The sequence below is a fragment of the Dromiciops gliroides genome, chromosome 4 (assembly GCF_019393635.1).
Source record: "Dromiciops gliroides isolate mDroGli1 chromosome 4, mDroGli1.pri, whole genome shotgun sequence".
NCBI classification, from domain to species: Eukaryota; Metazoa; Chordata; class Mammalia; order Microbiotheria; family Microbiotheriidae; genus Dromiciops; species Dromiciops gliroides.
In genome coordinates, this window is record NC_057864.1 from 486,496,857 (window position 1) to 486,512,607 (window position 15,751).

A 15,751-nucleotide genomic window follows, 5' to 3' on the forward strand; every position below is an offset into this window, starting at 1 on the left:
GAAGTGCAGGTGGGAGCCCAGGAAACTCCAGGCGAGAGGTAGGAGCTGGACAATTGTGTGGGGGAAGGCAAGGAGGCCATTTGGGCTCACTAGAGAATGAGGGACAGGAATATGTAACCAGCCTGGAAGGGGGGCTGGTGTCCGATCCCGAGAGGAGCTTGGAGCTTGTCTTGGAGGCTTTGGGGAGGTACAGAAGCTTCAGGAGCAGAGGAATAGAATCCCTGCTTTAGGAACATCCACCCGGCAACTAGCAGGGAAGCTCATCTGAAGAAGGTAGAGGCTGGACCTATTCAAATCCCTGGCTGAGCTGGTGTCAGGGACTCCCAAGACATGGGGGCCTTTCTGGGGGAGTGACCTTTTGCCTTCATCAGTCAGTACCTGAGACCCTAGAGACTGCTTATCCAAGGGAGCACTGGTGATGAGAGGAGATGGCAATACCTCCAAAACTCTAGATGGAGGCCTAATGCAGAAGACCCCAGCCTTGGAATAAGGATGAGGGTTCGAATCCCAGGGAGGCCCCTTCTTAACTGTGTGACCTTGGGGAAGTCACTTCCCATCTCTGTGCCTCAGTTTCCTTAACTGCAAACTGGAGGTAATACTGCATGATTCTTTCCAGTAAAGCACTTTCAGGGGCTATAGGAGTGTGATTTACCTTGATTACTGATGGCCTAACAGCTTGAAGGAAGAGGTTCTTCATCCTCCCTGAGCTCTGACTTGACCCCAAGCACTCCCCGCCCCCCCCCAAGATGGCGCACCAAGTGTTGTTTGTGATCATCAATCTTGGGTGTCCATGGCCAAAGCTGGCCTCAGGGACACATGGGTTAATCGGAGTTGTTTTTGCTAGACCCACCAAAGGGAGGCAGAGGTCAGGCTAGGTGGGCGACGTGCCTGAAGTGACTTGAAGACGAGGATGGCCACCCAGAGTGGGAGAGACAGTCTGGAAACAGGAGTCACTATTGGGGCATCCCACTTTTGGGAAGACCAAAGGGACCATTGTGCTTAGCCAGCAGAACAGGGCAGAGGAGCAGCTGGGAATGAGGTAGGAACTGAGGAATGGGGCAGATGGGCTGGATTCTGGGTCATCAAAACTGGGTAGGGACAAGCCCAGTCTCATACCCAAGAGCAGATTCCTTTGGGCCTCTCGGTCTCAATTTCCTCCCGTGTAACATGGATGCCCATTTGCGCCTTCACTCCCTTCCCCTCCCAGAGCCATACCTTGTACCTGAGAATAAGAAAAAGGGCAGGGGCATGGGGAGTAGATCAGCCAAACTACCAGCACGTCAGCTGTTGGCTCTGACCGTCTATAGGCATCCTTCCTTTTTCTTTTCGTGTACTTCCTTGGTATGGCAAGCAGAAGCCTTCAAGCACCACTTTCTCAGCGATGACTTCCCTCATTCCATCCCACCTCCTAGGCAGAAGTGACTCCTCTTCCCTGCTGCTGCCACCCCCAGAGAACTTTCTCACAGAGCTTGTCATATTCAGCCTTGTATTAGTACTGCTTGTCTGTATGCATGTCTTATCTTTAGTACCAGACTGTTTTATGAGGGCAGAACTACTCGATTCATCCCCAACAGCAGCTAACATAGTGCCTTCCTTGAACACAGTGGATGTGCAATAAATATTTATGCAATGACTAAGTGAACAAATGAGACGACTCACTCTCTTTGACCTACCAGGTGTGTTCAGAGGCAAGTCCTGTCAACATGATAGCCAAGCTGGGCCAGCTGACCAGTTTACTGTCCTCCCTTGAAGATAAGGTATGGTGCAAAGAAGACACTCTTGCCCTCTCCTCATGTTCCCTCTGGTTCTGCTTTTCTGTATGCTAGAGGTCAGCACTGGAATGCTTTCATTTTTTTCCATCTCTCTCTTCTCATTGATCCAACATCCTCATGTTTTTTGTGGTTCCAGGTAAAGGCGCTTTTGGGAGAAGGTCCTGAATCCACACATCGGCGATCACTCATCCCTCCAGTCACTTTTGAGGTAATTGTCTCATCTTTTGGGAGAAGGGCAGTGAGGGTTAAGTGACTGGCCCAGGGTCACACAGCTAAATTGTCTCATCTTTGGCAGCTAACCCAAAACCTTCCTGCTACACCCCTCACCCCCTCAACCACCAACCTAGGAGTCTTGGCTCAGTGCTGAAGGCCCCTGGTTCCTGTTATAAAGCTTACAATAACACTCTGCAGGTAATAGGGTCTGCTAGGACAAAATGAGCTTCCAATCTAGCAGAGGGGGCTTAGGGTAGAACTCATGAGGGGCCTCCTGAATATAGGGGTAGTTCAACTTTGAAATAGACGGACAAATGCACATAAGGAATTTCTCTCCTTTCAGAAACTGAATCATGTCAGACTATATATCACAGAAATTCAATCCAACAATCAGGAGACATTTATTAAGTGCCTACTGTGTACCAGCCATTGTGCTAGGCACTGGGGATACAAAAAAAAGCAAAAGACAGTCTGCCTTCAAGGAGCTTACAATATAATGGGGGAAGTTCACAGTTTCATAGACACTCCTCTTTCTCTATTCTTAGTATGCTTAAAGATTTGTGTGTGATGATCTTTATAATGACCAGTAAAAGAAAACGTATTTTTCAAAAGCAGGGATATTATGTATAGTTCTGGGCATCGCAATTTAGTAGGAACATTTCAGTGGATGAGTTGGACTGTGGCCTGTGGAGGAGGATCCAGGATAGGAAGGAGCCTTGAGACCGTGACATGAAAGGACTGGCTGAAAGAATTGGGTGTATTTAACCCAGAGAAGCCTCGGGGAACATGAGAGCTGTCTTGGAGTGTTCAGAGGGCTGTGATGAGGAACAGGGATTAAACTGGTTCAGTTTCTTCCCAGAGGGCAGAACCAGGAGCTGTGGTTGAAAGTTAGTTAAAAAAAAGAAAGAAACGAGGCAGCTAGATGGCACAGTGGATAGAACACCGGCCCTGGAGTCAGGAGTACTTGAGTTCAAATCTGGCCTCAGACACTTAACACTTACTAGCTGTGTGACCCTGGGCAAGTCACTTAACCCCAGTTGCCTCGCTAAAAAAAGAAAGAAAGAAAGAAAGAAAGAAAGAAAGAAAGAAAGAAAGAAAGAAAGAAAGAAAGAAAGAAAGAAAGAAAGAAAGAAAGAAAGAAAGAAAGAAAGAAAGAAAGAAAGAAAGAAAGAAAATTAGTTGCAATTTAGGGCTCAGCATCTGGACAAACTCCCACTTCTGTCCCAAGGTAGAAGGTGCCACCTCAAGAGGTGGTAAATTCTGACTCTTTGGAGATTTTCAAGTGAAGACTGAAGATCCATTTACCAGATATGTTATAGCAGGATTTTTCTGGTGTACGGGATAAATCAAGTGACCATTGAGGTACCTACCCCCTCCAATTCTCAAATTCTGTGATTCTGGGAATAATGTAGTTTCTTATTAGTCTGGGATATTACAAATCCAGTCCTGCCCTCAAACATAAATGGCCTCATACAGTCCATTCTAGGTCTTCAATGCTAAAATAGTTTACTTCAGTGCCTAGCACAGGACTGTGAGGGTGGCTGGGTGGCGCAGTGGATAGAGCATCAACTGGAGTCAGAAAGACTCTTTTTCTTTTTTTTTGTTTATTTTTTATTTTTTAATTTCTTTATTTTTCATGTATAAGGTATTTTATTTTTTCTGTTACATGTAAAGATAGTTCTCAACTTTTGTTTATACAAGCTTTACAATTTCAGATTTTTCTCCCTCCCTCCCCTCCCTCCCCCCCTCCCCTAGACAGCAGGTAATCTGATATAGGTTATATCTATATATCTCTATACATATACATATAGATATAGATATATACACACACATATATATACACATAATAACATTAATCCTATTTCTGCATTAATCCTGTTACAAGAGAAAAAATCAGAGCAGTGATGCAAAACCTCAAAATAGAAAAAAAAAACAACAGCACCCAAAACAAAAGAAATAATATGGTTCAATCAGCATCTATACTCCACAGTTCTTTCTTTCTTTTTTTTTCTTGGATTTGGAGATCCTCTTCTATCATGAGTTCCCTGGAACTCTTCTGTACCATTGCATAAGACTCTTTTTCTTGAGTTCAAATCCAGCCTCAGACACTTCCTAGCTGTGTGACCCTGGGCAAGTCACTTCACCTCGTTTGCCTCAGTTCCTCTTCTGTAAAATGAGCTGTAGAAGGAAATGGCAAAATGCTCCAGTATCTCTGCCAAGAAAACCCCCAATGGGGTCATAAAGATTCAGACACAACTGAAAAACAACTGACAATAGCACGAGGCCTGGCACATAATAAATGCTTGTTGACTGATTACTTCATTGATGATCATGTATTAAAGCAATCTGTTGTTATCCCCTAAGTAGTCCAGGCCCAAGTGATGAAACGGCTCCTTTTAGCATTCTTTTCTCTTCCACCCAAGGCTTCCTTTGATGCTTCCCCATTGGACTATGGGAGAATCTCTGTGGTACCTTCCAGGTCTAAGTCCCATGATGGAAACAGATCATGAAAATGAATAAAAAACCTCTCTCCTATTTTCCATAGGTAAAAGCAGAATCCTTAGGAATTTCACAAAAAATGCAGCTTAAAGTTGATGTTGAATCTGGGAAACTGATTATCAAGAAATCCAAGGACGGCCCCGAGGATAAATTCTATAGCCACAAGAAAAGTAAGAAAGCCTTGATTTCATTCTATCCACCCACTTATTCTGCCATCAAGAGGTGATACCAACATGGCTCTGTGAAAAGCAGATGAGATTCTGTTTGGCCACTGTAGCTTTGTTCTATGCGGATTATTTAGCCTCCACAGTGACACCTTCTCAGTCCATTGGCACTCTATCTATCCTTAAAGGCTCGGCTCTGTGTCCCTTCCTCTGGGATCTCTGCCAAGTTTGTCCCAGTCAAAAGTGAAATCTCCTCCTCTCCTTCCCTCCTTCCCCTCCTTCCCCTCCTTCCCTCCTCCCCTCCTCCCCTCCTCTCTTCCTCCCCTCCTCCCTTCCTTCCCCTCCTCCCTTCCTTCCCCCTTCCTTCCTCCCCTCCTCTTCTCCTTCCTTCTTCCCCTCCTCCCTTCCTCCCCTTCTCTCTCCCCTCCTCCCTCCCCTCCTCCCTCCCCTCCATCCTCCCCTCCTCCCCTTGTCTCCTCTCCTCTACTCTCCTAAAACACCTCATTTAACCAGCCACACCACTAAGCCCATTATGCAATGTGTACTTGTTAGTTTTGTGTGGGTCCCATATATCCTGCTTCTTCTAAAGTTGTCCTTCAGTGCTTCAGCTTGGGGAAGGGGAGCCTGGATCTTGGAGACTGTGCTTAGCTCTGGCAGGTCCTGTGAAGTTGGAAAAGCCATGGGTGCGCATCTAGGAATGGGCTCCCGGCTATGGTGCAAGAGGCAGACGGACCCTATCTGGAGAAGGGCATCCTCCCCAGGCTGGCCTCAGACTGGAGACTTTTGGCCACCCCCACCCCCAAAAGCCCCATGTATTCACAGGATTCACAGGATTCACAGGATAAAGGGAGAGAGGCACCGTGCTAATGAATTATGGTCAGTCAGCAAGCATTTATTAAGCACCTACTATGTGCCAGACACTGTGCTAAGCACTGGGGATGCAAAGAGAGGTAAAAAACCATCCCAGCTCTCAAGAAGCTCCCACCTTAATGGGCAAGACAACACACAAACAACTCCACGCAGAGGGAATTGGAGGTGATCTCGGAGGGACTCAGATTAAGGACAAGGAAAGATTTCTTGTCGAAACTTGAAGGAAGTTTAGGGATTACGGAGGCAGAGATGAGGAGGGAGAGAGTACCAGGCATGAGGCACAGCCAGTGGAAATGTCTGGAGTTGGGAGATGGCATCATATGAAGGAGTAAGTGGGAGAGAAGAAGGTAGAAGAAGGAAGGAAAGGTAGAGAAGGACCAGGTTATGAAAGGGTGGAAAGCAAAACAGAGGGTTTGGGCTTGGATCCTGGAGGACATGAGAGCCACTGGAATTGATTTGAATGGAGGGGGTGGAGAAGAAGCTAGTCATAGCTGCACTGTAGGGAACTCGGTTGGACCCCTGGGTCAGATCGAAGGATAGACTAGAGTGGGGAGAGAATGGAAGCAGGGATGACAGTTTTTGCTACTGTAAAAAGAGCTGCTATAAATATTTTGGTACATATTGTCTCTTCCTATTTCTCTGATCTCTTTGGAATCTAGGCCTCCTAATTTTTTCATTAGGTGAAACTACAAAAAAGTTTAAAAGAGGATTTTCTTCAGACAGTTGGGTGGTACAGTAGATAGAGCATCAGGTCTGGTGTCAGGAAGACTTGGGTTTAAATCCAGTCTCAGACACTTATTAGCTGTGTGATCCTGGGCAGGTCACTTACCAGTGCCTATCTCAGTTTCCTCATCTGTAAAACATGGATAATTATTATAGTACCAACTCCCCACATTGGTGTGAGGACTAACTAATAAAATAATTATAAAGTGCTTAGCACAGTACCTGGAACAGAGCTAATAATAATAATAATAATAATAATAACTATCATTATTATTATTATTTATTATATTTGAGGATTGAACCCACCCTAATTAAACACATGAGATGAGGAATGTGCAGACACAAGTTTGGTGGGAAAAAAAAGAATTTTTACATATTCACTCATTCGGCAGATAATGATTAAGTATTGCTGGTGGGTGGAGAGCACCAGCCGAGACCCTATCAGGGCTATGAGATGGAGAGATAGATATGTCTAAAGCAGAAGCCACTTTCCAGGCATTTTCAGGCAGTGTCCTCCTCAAGACCCCATTTTTTGGCCACACTGGCTTGCCTGCTGCCCTGCTGCAAGGCTTCCCATTTTCCACCTCCCTGCTTTTGCACAAGCCTGGAATGCTTTCATTACTCACCATCACCTTTTTTTTTTCTTTTTAGTGTGGCAATGAGGGTTAAGTGACTTGCTCAGGGTTACACAGCTAGTAATTGTCAAGTGTCTGGGGCCGGATTTGAACTCAGATCCTCCTGAATCCAGGGCCGGTGCCCTATTCACTGTGCCACCTAGTTGCCCCCTCCCATCACCTTTTAGAATCCCTTGATTCCTTTAATTCCAGGTGAGTGTGAGGACAACAGGAGAGAGAGAGGCAAGAATGATCATGACGTGTTTGAAGACTAGGGAGGCAACAGAGGTTTAGCTATGGAGCAATCTGAGAAGCAAGGGGGGGCTGGGCTGGGCTGGGCTGTCCTGGGGAGGATGAGGCAGGATTCTGAGGGGCTGGAAGGCCTCTGACCTGAGACGAGCTCAGATATGATGGAGGAGGAAGCAAGGGCTCCGTAGGTTTTGACCCCCAAAGCTTCCATGTGACATCAGGTCACTGCAGGATCCACTGGGTGATGTTTGAGTAAAATCAGCCTGGCAGGGGTTTGATGAAGGCCAGGGTAGGAGCCTGTTCCCTGAACAGGCAGGAGAGGGTGAGGTCTCAGACTAAGGCAACAGCCATAGGAAAGTAGAGAAATCATTAGAGGAGACGTTTTGGAAATACAAAGACTGTAATGACCAACTCTTACCATATTGGGGGGAAGAAGGAAGCGAGCTCAAAGATGGCATGAAAATGATGAGTCTTGGTGACTGACAGAATCTTTCTTTTGGTCCAGACGTACGATTCCATCAGTGTAGACAAGTCCCTGGTGTAGAAGCTCATTCCATGGATGCAGACCAACTTTTCCATAACACATAGCCTTAGAGTTGCCTAGGGTACTATGACATTAAATGACTTACCCAGAGTCATGCAGCCCGTATGTCGAAGGGGCAAAGCTTGAAGCTCGGTCTTCCTGCCTCCCAATCCAGCATTTTAGCCACACGCCTTCTCATAAGGGAGAGCAGGAGAGCTTATGGGAGATTGTTGAATAAAAGGAATTCTGGGTATTGGCTGGGCCCCAGCTGAATGTGGCTGGCCCAGATTTGTCACGGGCCAGATTTGTGTGGCATTGTCTCTGTTCCTCACCCAGCAGAATGAATAGAGCACATGACATTATCCAAGTTGGATGGTATAAAGCAATATATAGCTAGGACTAAAATAGCATTTTAGACTTTGCAAAGACCTTTATAGCTATCATCTCATTTGATCCTCATAAAAACCCTGGGAGATGGGTGCCATTATTAGTCCTGTTTTACAAATTTAAAAACAACAACTGAAGCTGACAGAAATGGTGACTTGTCCAGGGTCATTCTACTAGTATCTGAGTCAGGATTGAATCTCAGGTCTTCCTGCCTCCACTAGACCACTTGGCTGCCTCACTGAAGAAAGTGAATGGGGGGGAGGGCAGCTAGATGGCACAGTAGATAAAGCACTGGCCTTGGATTCAGGAGGACCTGAGCTCAAATCCAGCCTCAGATACTTGACACTTAACTAGCTGCGTGACCCTGGGTAAGTCACTTAACCCTCATTGCCCTGCGAAAGGAAGGAAGGAAGGAAGGAAGGAAGAAAGAAAGGGGTATAGAAGCATAGGGTAGCTGGTGGATCAGAGATTGAACAAGGGGAATACATGTGAACGAGCAGAGAGGACCACAGGGAAGGGGGCTAACTAGAAGATGTGATGAGGTCAGGGGATCCAGGCTGGTGTGAAACTGGGAAGCCAGTGGGGCTGACTGAGTGGAGCTGAGGTGAGTCAGCATGGATGTCAAGGCAACCAAGGATGATACGGGGAGGGCCAGGGATGGAGGAAGCAGGTGAGCCAAGTGCTACAGGCATCTAGAAAGGCAGAAATGAGCCCTAGCTGGTAGTAGACCACAGCAGCAGTGATGCTGTCGGCCAGGAGCTACAGATGGATAGCACTGAGTACAAGTTATGAAAAGCAGGGAGGGGGCGGCTCTTTGACAGTCCAGATGTTGTGCTGGAAAGTGAGGAGATTCAGCCCCCTCTCTTCTCCTGCTGAGTGGGAAGGGTGCAAGAGAAGGCTAAGGCTGCCCCAAGAAAAGAGTATGGGAAGTTAGAACTTGGAATGTGAAGTGGCCTAAGGCAGTAAATAAAGCAGTAGCCTTGGGGTGGGGAGTTCAAATCCTTCCTTAGACACTTAACCAGCTGTGTGATCCTGGGAAAGTCATGTAACTTCTCTATGCCTCAGTTGTTTCATCTGTAAATTGAAGTCCTTGGTGTCCTGTAGGGTCCCTTGCAGCTTTAAATACATGGTCCTATGAGTTAGAAGTCATCAGCTCCTTACATTACAGCTGAGGAAACTGAGGCAAACAGGTTAAGTGACTTACCAAAGGTTACATAGCTGATTCCAAGTCCAGCACTCTATCTACTACCACGTGGTCCTTCATCTCTCTGCCAAGACATAGGAGGAATCCTGAATTCACAATTGTTCAGGGTTCTGATGTCTTTCAATGTTATTGCTATCATTGTGAGAATTGTTCTCCTTGGTCTGCTTACTTCATTCCTCATCAGTTCATTAAAAAAGTCTTCCCAAGTTTCTCTCAATTTTTTTTTTATTGCACTTTGCAGATATTGCATTTTCCCCATCTTAATAATATTTTAATTTTTTCCAATTACATGTGAAGACAGTTTTCAACATTCATTTCTGTGAAATTTTGAGTTCTAAATTTTTCTCCCTCCCCCCCTCCCTAAGACAGCAAGCAATCTGATATAGGTTATATAGTACAATCATGTTGAACATATTTCCACATTGGTCATGTTGTGAAAGAAGAATCAGAACAAAAGGGAAAAATCACATCCCTCAATTCTTCATATTCATTTTTTTTATTCCATTGCATTCATGTACCATGTATTTAGAGGCAGCTCGGTGGTACAGTGGATAGAGTACCGGACTTGTACTGAGGAAGATCTGAGTTCAAATCTGGCCTCAGACATTTAGTAGCTGTGTGACCCTGTGACATGTCACTTAACCCCTACTCGCCTCAGTTCCTCATCTGCAAAATGGGGACACACTGGAGAAGAAAATGGCAAATCATTCTAGTATGTTTGCTAAGAAAACGCTATGGACAAGTTGTGTAGAATGGAACATGGCTGAAGGACTGAACAACCACCGCCGTGTATTGAGCTATTTGCCCGTCGATGCATTCCCACTTTGCTTCCATATCTTTGCTGGATATTTTCAGCATTCACCTCACCCTCACCTGGTTCCCAGTTACCCAAAGCTGGGATGCTCTCCTCTACCTGCCCAGAATTCCTCACTGCAGGACCCTGGTTCTCAGTAAAGTAACTGACAAACTCACTCATACTAAGGTGGAAATGACTACCTTACCTTGCTTCCCCCTTCCCTGCATTCCAGCTAGGCACAGAGCCTTGTCTGAAGGAGCCGATCTCTGAGAATGGGTCTTTACCAACTTGCCAGGGTGGGCATGGGGGAGAGGAGAGAATTCAGGTGCAGAGGACTTTTCTTCCTCAGTCCTCCTGTGAGCATGTCCTGTGTCCAGACCAGAGTGACCCTGGTGTGAAACTTTATTTTCTTTTAAGTCTTACAGCTCATCAAGTCCCAGAAATTTCATAACAAGCTTGTCATTGTGGTGGAAACAGAGAAAGAGAAAACTTTGAGGAAGGAATACGTCTTTGCTGACTCAAAGGTTGGTGTGTGCCATGTCTGATGAAGGGGAAAGAATGCTGGCTTTGGAATCGGGGGAACTGCCTTTGAATCTCAGATCTGCCATTGCCCAGGCCATCTCGGGCATATCTGTCACCTCTATGGGCCTCCGTTTCCTCACCTGTAAAGTGAGGGTTGGGCTAAAAGACAGCAGTGAACAAGTGCTGGGGTCAGAGGACCAGGGTGCAAATATCAGCTTTGCTATGCATCAGATTTGCTATTGGGCCAATCATTTCGCTGCCCTGTGCCTCAGTTTCCTCCTTGGTAAAATGAGGGGTTGAATTTGCTGGCTTCTGAAGCTGTTTCCAATTCTAGATTTTTGAGTTGATGAACTGGGTTCACATTTTAGTTCTGCAACTTACTACCCTTGTGACATTGGACGAGTCACTTCTCTGACCCTCTGTTTCCTCTTCAATCAAATGAGGGGATTGAGTCTCAATGGTCTTCAAAGTTCCCTTCCAGCTCTGAAGTTCTATGTCTCATGCTGCTCGTGACTGCAGCTGGAGGCCTTTAAAGTTCTTCAGGGATGTCTCAGAAAGGGTTTGCTTACTTGATCCCTGTGTGGTTCACACCCAGAATTACTAAGAGCATTTCCCAACTTCCAGATGATGTTGCTGAGTGAGCAGAGGCATCTTAGCCCCAGGGAAGTGAGGCCAGGGAGATGGTCAGGAAGTCCCCACCTCTGAGCAACTCCAAAAGAGAAGGCTTCAGTTTCCCTGTTTGCCCTGCTCTCGTGAAGGAAGTAAGCTGGGGTGGCAGTGTCTGGGAGCAGAAGTGAGATGCCACGAACCCTAGAGCAGAGTCAGGCAGTGGGAGGAACCCTGAAGAATCAGGAGCCCTGGGTCCGAGCTCCAGCTCTGTCTCTGCTTTGTTGTGTGACCTTAGACAAGAGACTTAACCCATCGGACCTCACCTTCCTCATCTGTAAAATGGCTGAAATCTCCTAATTCACACAAATCTGGAAAGTGAGGTAGAACTGCTTAGCCAGTGAGGGAGGAAACCTGAGGTCACAGGGTCATAGGATGAGAGCTGAAAGGGACCTGAGAGGCCATCGTGTCCTCCCTGTCACACATGAGGACACTGAAGCACAGAAAGGCAAAGACTTGCCAAGGGTCACCCAGCTAGTAAGTACCTGACTCAGGATTCAAACCCAGATCTCGCTGACTCCAAGTCCAGGGTTCTACCCACTGTACAACACTGCCTCCACTGATGAAGCTAATTCTACCTCCATCATTCAGTGGCTCTTTGTCCCTGGGCAAATCAGTTGATCTTCTTGAGCCTGTTTCCTCACCTGTCAAATTGGGATCATGATACTCACACCACCTGCTCTACAAGGTGACTGGTGGAAGGTCTCTCTGTAAACAGTAACAGTAGAGATCTGAGAGGCCAAGTGCCGGAAGAAAAGGAAACCACAGCTTGGGTCAGTGGAAGCAGACGACACCATAATGGAGACACATCCACCAGATTCTAGATTTAGAGATAGGAGAGGCTTTCAAGCTCCAGCCCTGACCCTTTACAGATGAGGAAACTGAAAACTAGGCATGGGAAATCACTTTCCCAAAGTCACACAGCTAGTGAATGACAGATCAAGGTGTCCGGCATGGGACCTCAAACCTCAGGTCGGAGGATTCTAGAAATCAGAGCTGGAAGGGATGATGAGAAAATCACATCTTCACAGGTTTTAGAACCAGAAGAGTTCTCAGCCGTATCTGACAGCTTCATGTTCTAAATGAGGAAAGTAAGGAGAAAACATGACTTGCCCAAGGTCCTATAGGAAATAAATAGGTGAGGCAGGATTTGAACCCATATCTTTTGAACCCCAACCCATCACGCTTTCTTCAGAGAATTATTTTAGAGGATTTTTATGTGGCTTAACCTGGGAACTATCCCCAAGAAAAGGACTTTCCTCCTAAAGGCCCGTGAAAAGAAAAGTCTCTTCTCCTAGGGGGCTGAGGCCCCTCCTGGGCTGAGTGAGTGTCCCTGAGCATCAGCAAGTGCAGGAAGCAAAGGGACCTTTCTGACACTTGCTCTTCTGTCTCTAGAAAAGAGAGGGCTTCTGTCAGCTCCTCCAGCAGATGAAGAACAAGCACTCAGAGCAGCCTGAGCCCGACATGATCACCATCTTCATCGGCACCTGGAACATGGGTATGTCCACAGTCACACAGCCCTGGCTTCCGTTCAGCATCTCTGGTATCCACCCCCTGTCTTCATTCACACAGTCACTGCCCCCTCAGTCCCTGCCCCTTAGGCCCTCTCCCTGGGGCTATGGCCCGGTGGATCTCTGGGCCTCCAGTCTTACCACCCTCCAAGCAGGTGTGAGAGGGAGGCTCCTAAATCCTAGGCCGCACCACGGCACTCCCCAGCTCCGTGGGCTCCAGGGGGTCTCTGGTGCCTCTAGGAGGTTGCGGTCTTCCCACCTTGGCACAGCTTGGCACTTAAAATCCTTTGGAATCTGTGCCCCAACCTATCTTTCCAGGCTGAGAGTACTGGACCTGTAGTGAGGAAGATCCGAGTTCAAATCCAAGCTCAGACACTAGCTGGCAAGTCACTTAATAGCTGCCTGCCTCAGTTTCCTTATCTGTGTGATGGGGATAATAATAGCACCTGCCTTTGAGAGTTGTAAGGATCCAAGGAGATCATATTTGCAAAGCACTTTGTAACCCTTAATGCTATAGAAATGCTTGTTGTGGTTGTTACTATATAACACTTTTCAGCAAACTGTTACTTACCATTCCTCATCCGTGAATGAATGAAAAAAAACCTGTAGTAAATGCCTACTAGGCACCAGGCACTGTGCCAAGTACTGGGGATACCACAGATGAGTGAGTCAGTCCTTGCCTTCAGGGAGTGTGCAGTCTAATAAGCAGAGTCAACACACGCAGGGGAGAGAGAAACAGAGGAGGGAACTTTGGCCCGGAGAGCCTGAGCCCACGGGAAGTCACAGCATCCTCCCCTTCCCCTCCGTCACCCCCTAGCCCATCTGCCCATTTTCTTTCTTGAGAGAGAGAGCAGTGTTCTTCTGTCATTGGGCTGAAGGGTGTGTGTGTGTGCGTGTGTCTCCGTGCACGTGGGTGTGTCTGGGCATGTCTGTGGGTGTCTGTGTGTCTGTGTGTGTCTGTGCATGTGTCTGTGTATGTGTGTGTGTGTGTGTGTGTGTGTGTGTGTGTCTCCATGCACGTGGGTGTGTCTGGGCATGTCTGTGGGTGTCTGGGCTCGTCTGTGTGTGCAGACACGTATGCATACATATCTACATATATGGATGGTTTCTCTAGTACACCAGTAGATGATATGCATTCATTTCTCACTGACCCACCTGGTGAGAAGCCTCATATCTTCCAGGCACCATCTTCCCTTATTAAGAGGATCGAAGGCCTGGAGCCGGCCTTGCTTTTGAGGAGGTTCAGTCACCCTTTGTTATCCCCCCTAGAACTTCAGTGGTAGAAGGGCCTCGGGGCTGCCTGGTCCACCCTGTCCTGAGCAAGGATCCTTCTACCCCCCCCCTCCCCCAGGCAGGGGCCGTCCAGCCCATTTGAAGACCTCTAGGGAGGTGTGGAGTGGAGCCCAGCACTGCTTTAAGTGGTCAGGGGGCAAGCGTTTATGTAGCAGCTCCCAGGACCAGGCTCTGCATGAGACACTTCACAAACATTATCTTGTTTGAGCTTCATAACAATCCTGCGAGGTCGGGGCTGGTATTATCCCCATTTTACAGATGAGGAGACTGAGACTAACAGAAGTTAAGTGACTCACCCAGGGTCACACAGCTAGTGAGTGGCTAAGGTCCCATTTGAACTCAGGGCTTCCTGATTCCAGGCCCAGAGTTCTACCCACTGAACCACCCTTTGGGTGCTTCTGCAGGCATTCCGATTTGGGACATTTCTCCTGCCATGAACACTCTATTTGTCTTTTCACACCTTGTCTGTAATATGCAAGGATGGCCCCAATGCCTTCCAGGATCCTTCTGACTCCTGCTCTCTGATCCCCCTCCCAGAATCTGGGCACGCCCTCCAAGATTCAGAAGCTCCGCCCTCCTGCAAATTTTCAGCCTGTGCTTTCTCTTCCACCAACCCAGGATGTCTGGGGACTTGCATTTCCTTTTTCTTTTCTTTTTCGTTTCCTTTTAAACTGCTCTGCTTTCTCTTAAAAATGTGCTGATTTCCTGAAGCCTCATCTTATTTTCTATCAAGCTCCTATTTGATGAATACCATAATCATACCAAGAGGCAGCCCAGCATAGTAGACAGAGAGGCAACCTTATAGCCAGGAAGACCTGGGTTCAAGTCTCACCTTTGACCCCTATTAGCTGTGTGACCCTGAGCTAGTCACTTAACACCTTAGTGTTCTAGGTAACTCTCTAAACCCATAAGTTATAGCAAAGATGCTAACCTGTACTGGCAGAGGGGAATTCCTCCAACCAATGCAATCATATCATATTTGATGCTCCCCAGGCTCCTGGGTGAGCAGAGATAGCTTCTACCTTATAGCGGTAGTGTGGTACAATGGAGAGGCTACCAGGATTCAAAGTCACAGGAACTGGGTTCAAAATCCTGACTGTGCTGAATACTATGGGAGGTGCTTGGTCCCTACCCTTGCACTTTCAGGCTCTCCTCAACTGGCTCTTTCTTTTCTGCCTACAAACATGCCCATGGCTCCCCCATCCTGATAAAACTCTCACCTGATCCTTCCCACTCTACGAACTATCATCCTATATCTTTTCTCCCTTGAAGAAGGGAGGCTCCAATAGGAGCCTCCACTTTCCTCTCTTAATCCCATGCAGTCTGGCCTCCAACCTCATCATTCCACTGAAACTTCTCTCTCCAAAGTGACCGATGATCTCTCAGATGCCAAGTCCAACAGCCTTTGATCAGTCCTCATTCTCCCTGGCCTCTCTGCAGCCTTGGACACTGTTGAGCACTCTCTCCTCCCTGATCAGCCTCTCTTCTCTCTAGGTTTGCGGGACACCTCTCCCACCTGGTTCTCCCCCTACCTCTCTGACTGCTCCTTCTCTGTCTCCTTTGTTGAATCGTCATCCAGGCCATGCCTTCTAATCGTGGGTGTCCCCTGGAGTCCTGGCCTGGGCCCTTTTCCCTTCTCCCTCTATTCTGCTTCACTTGGGGATCTCATCAGTTCCTATGGATTTAAGGAACACCTTTATGCTAATGATTCTCAACTCTCTTTCCTGCCCCCATTTCTCTCTTGA

General features: G+C 47.2%; 1 protein-coding gene across 2 annotated transcripts in view; it reads left to right on the forward strand.

Moving 5' to 3' along the window:
- The window catches only part of INPP5D (inositol polyphosphate-5-phosphatase D), a 133,700-nt gene that overhangs the window by 69,334 nt on the left and 48,615 nt on the right, over positions 1-15,751 (forward strand). For both annotated transcript variants that reach the window (XM_043964523.1, XM_043964522.1), the window contains exons 7-11: positions 1,677-1,757; positions 1,909-1,980; positions 4,531-4,654; positions 10,432-10,538; positions 12,598-12,700. In XM_043964523.1, the coding sequence (XP_043820458.1) occupies positions 1,677-1,757; positions 1,909-1,980; positions 4,531-4,654; positions 10,432-10,538; positions 12,598-12,700 (487 nt within the window). The remainder of the gene's footprint in view (positions 1-1,676; positions 1,758-1,908; positions 1,981-4,530; positions 4,655-10,431; positions 10,539-12,597; positions 12,701-15,751) is intronic.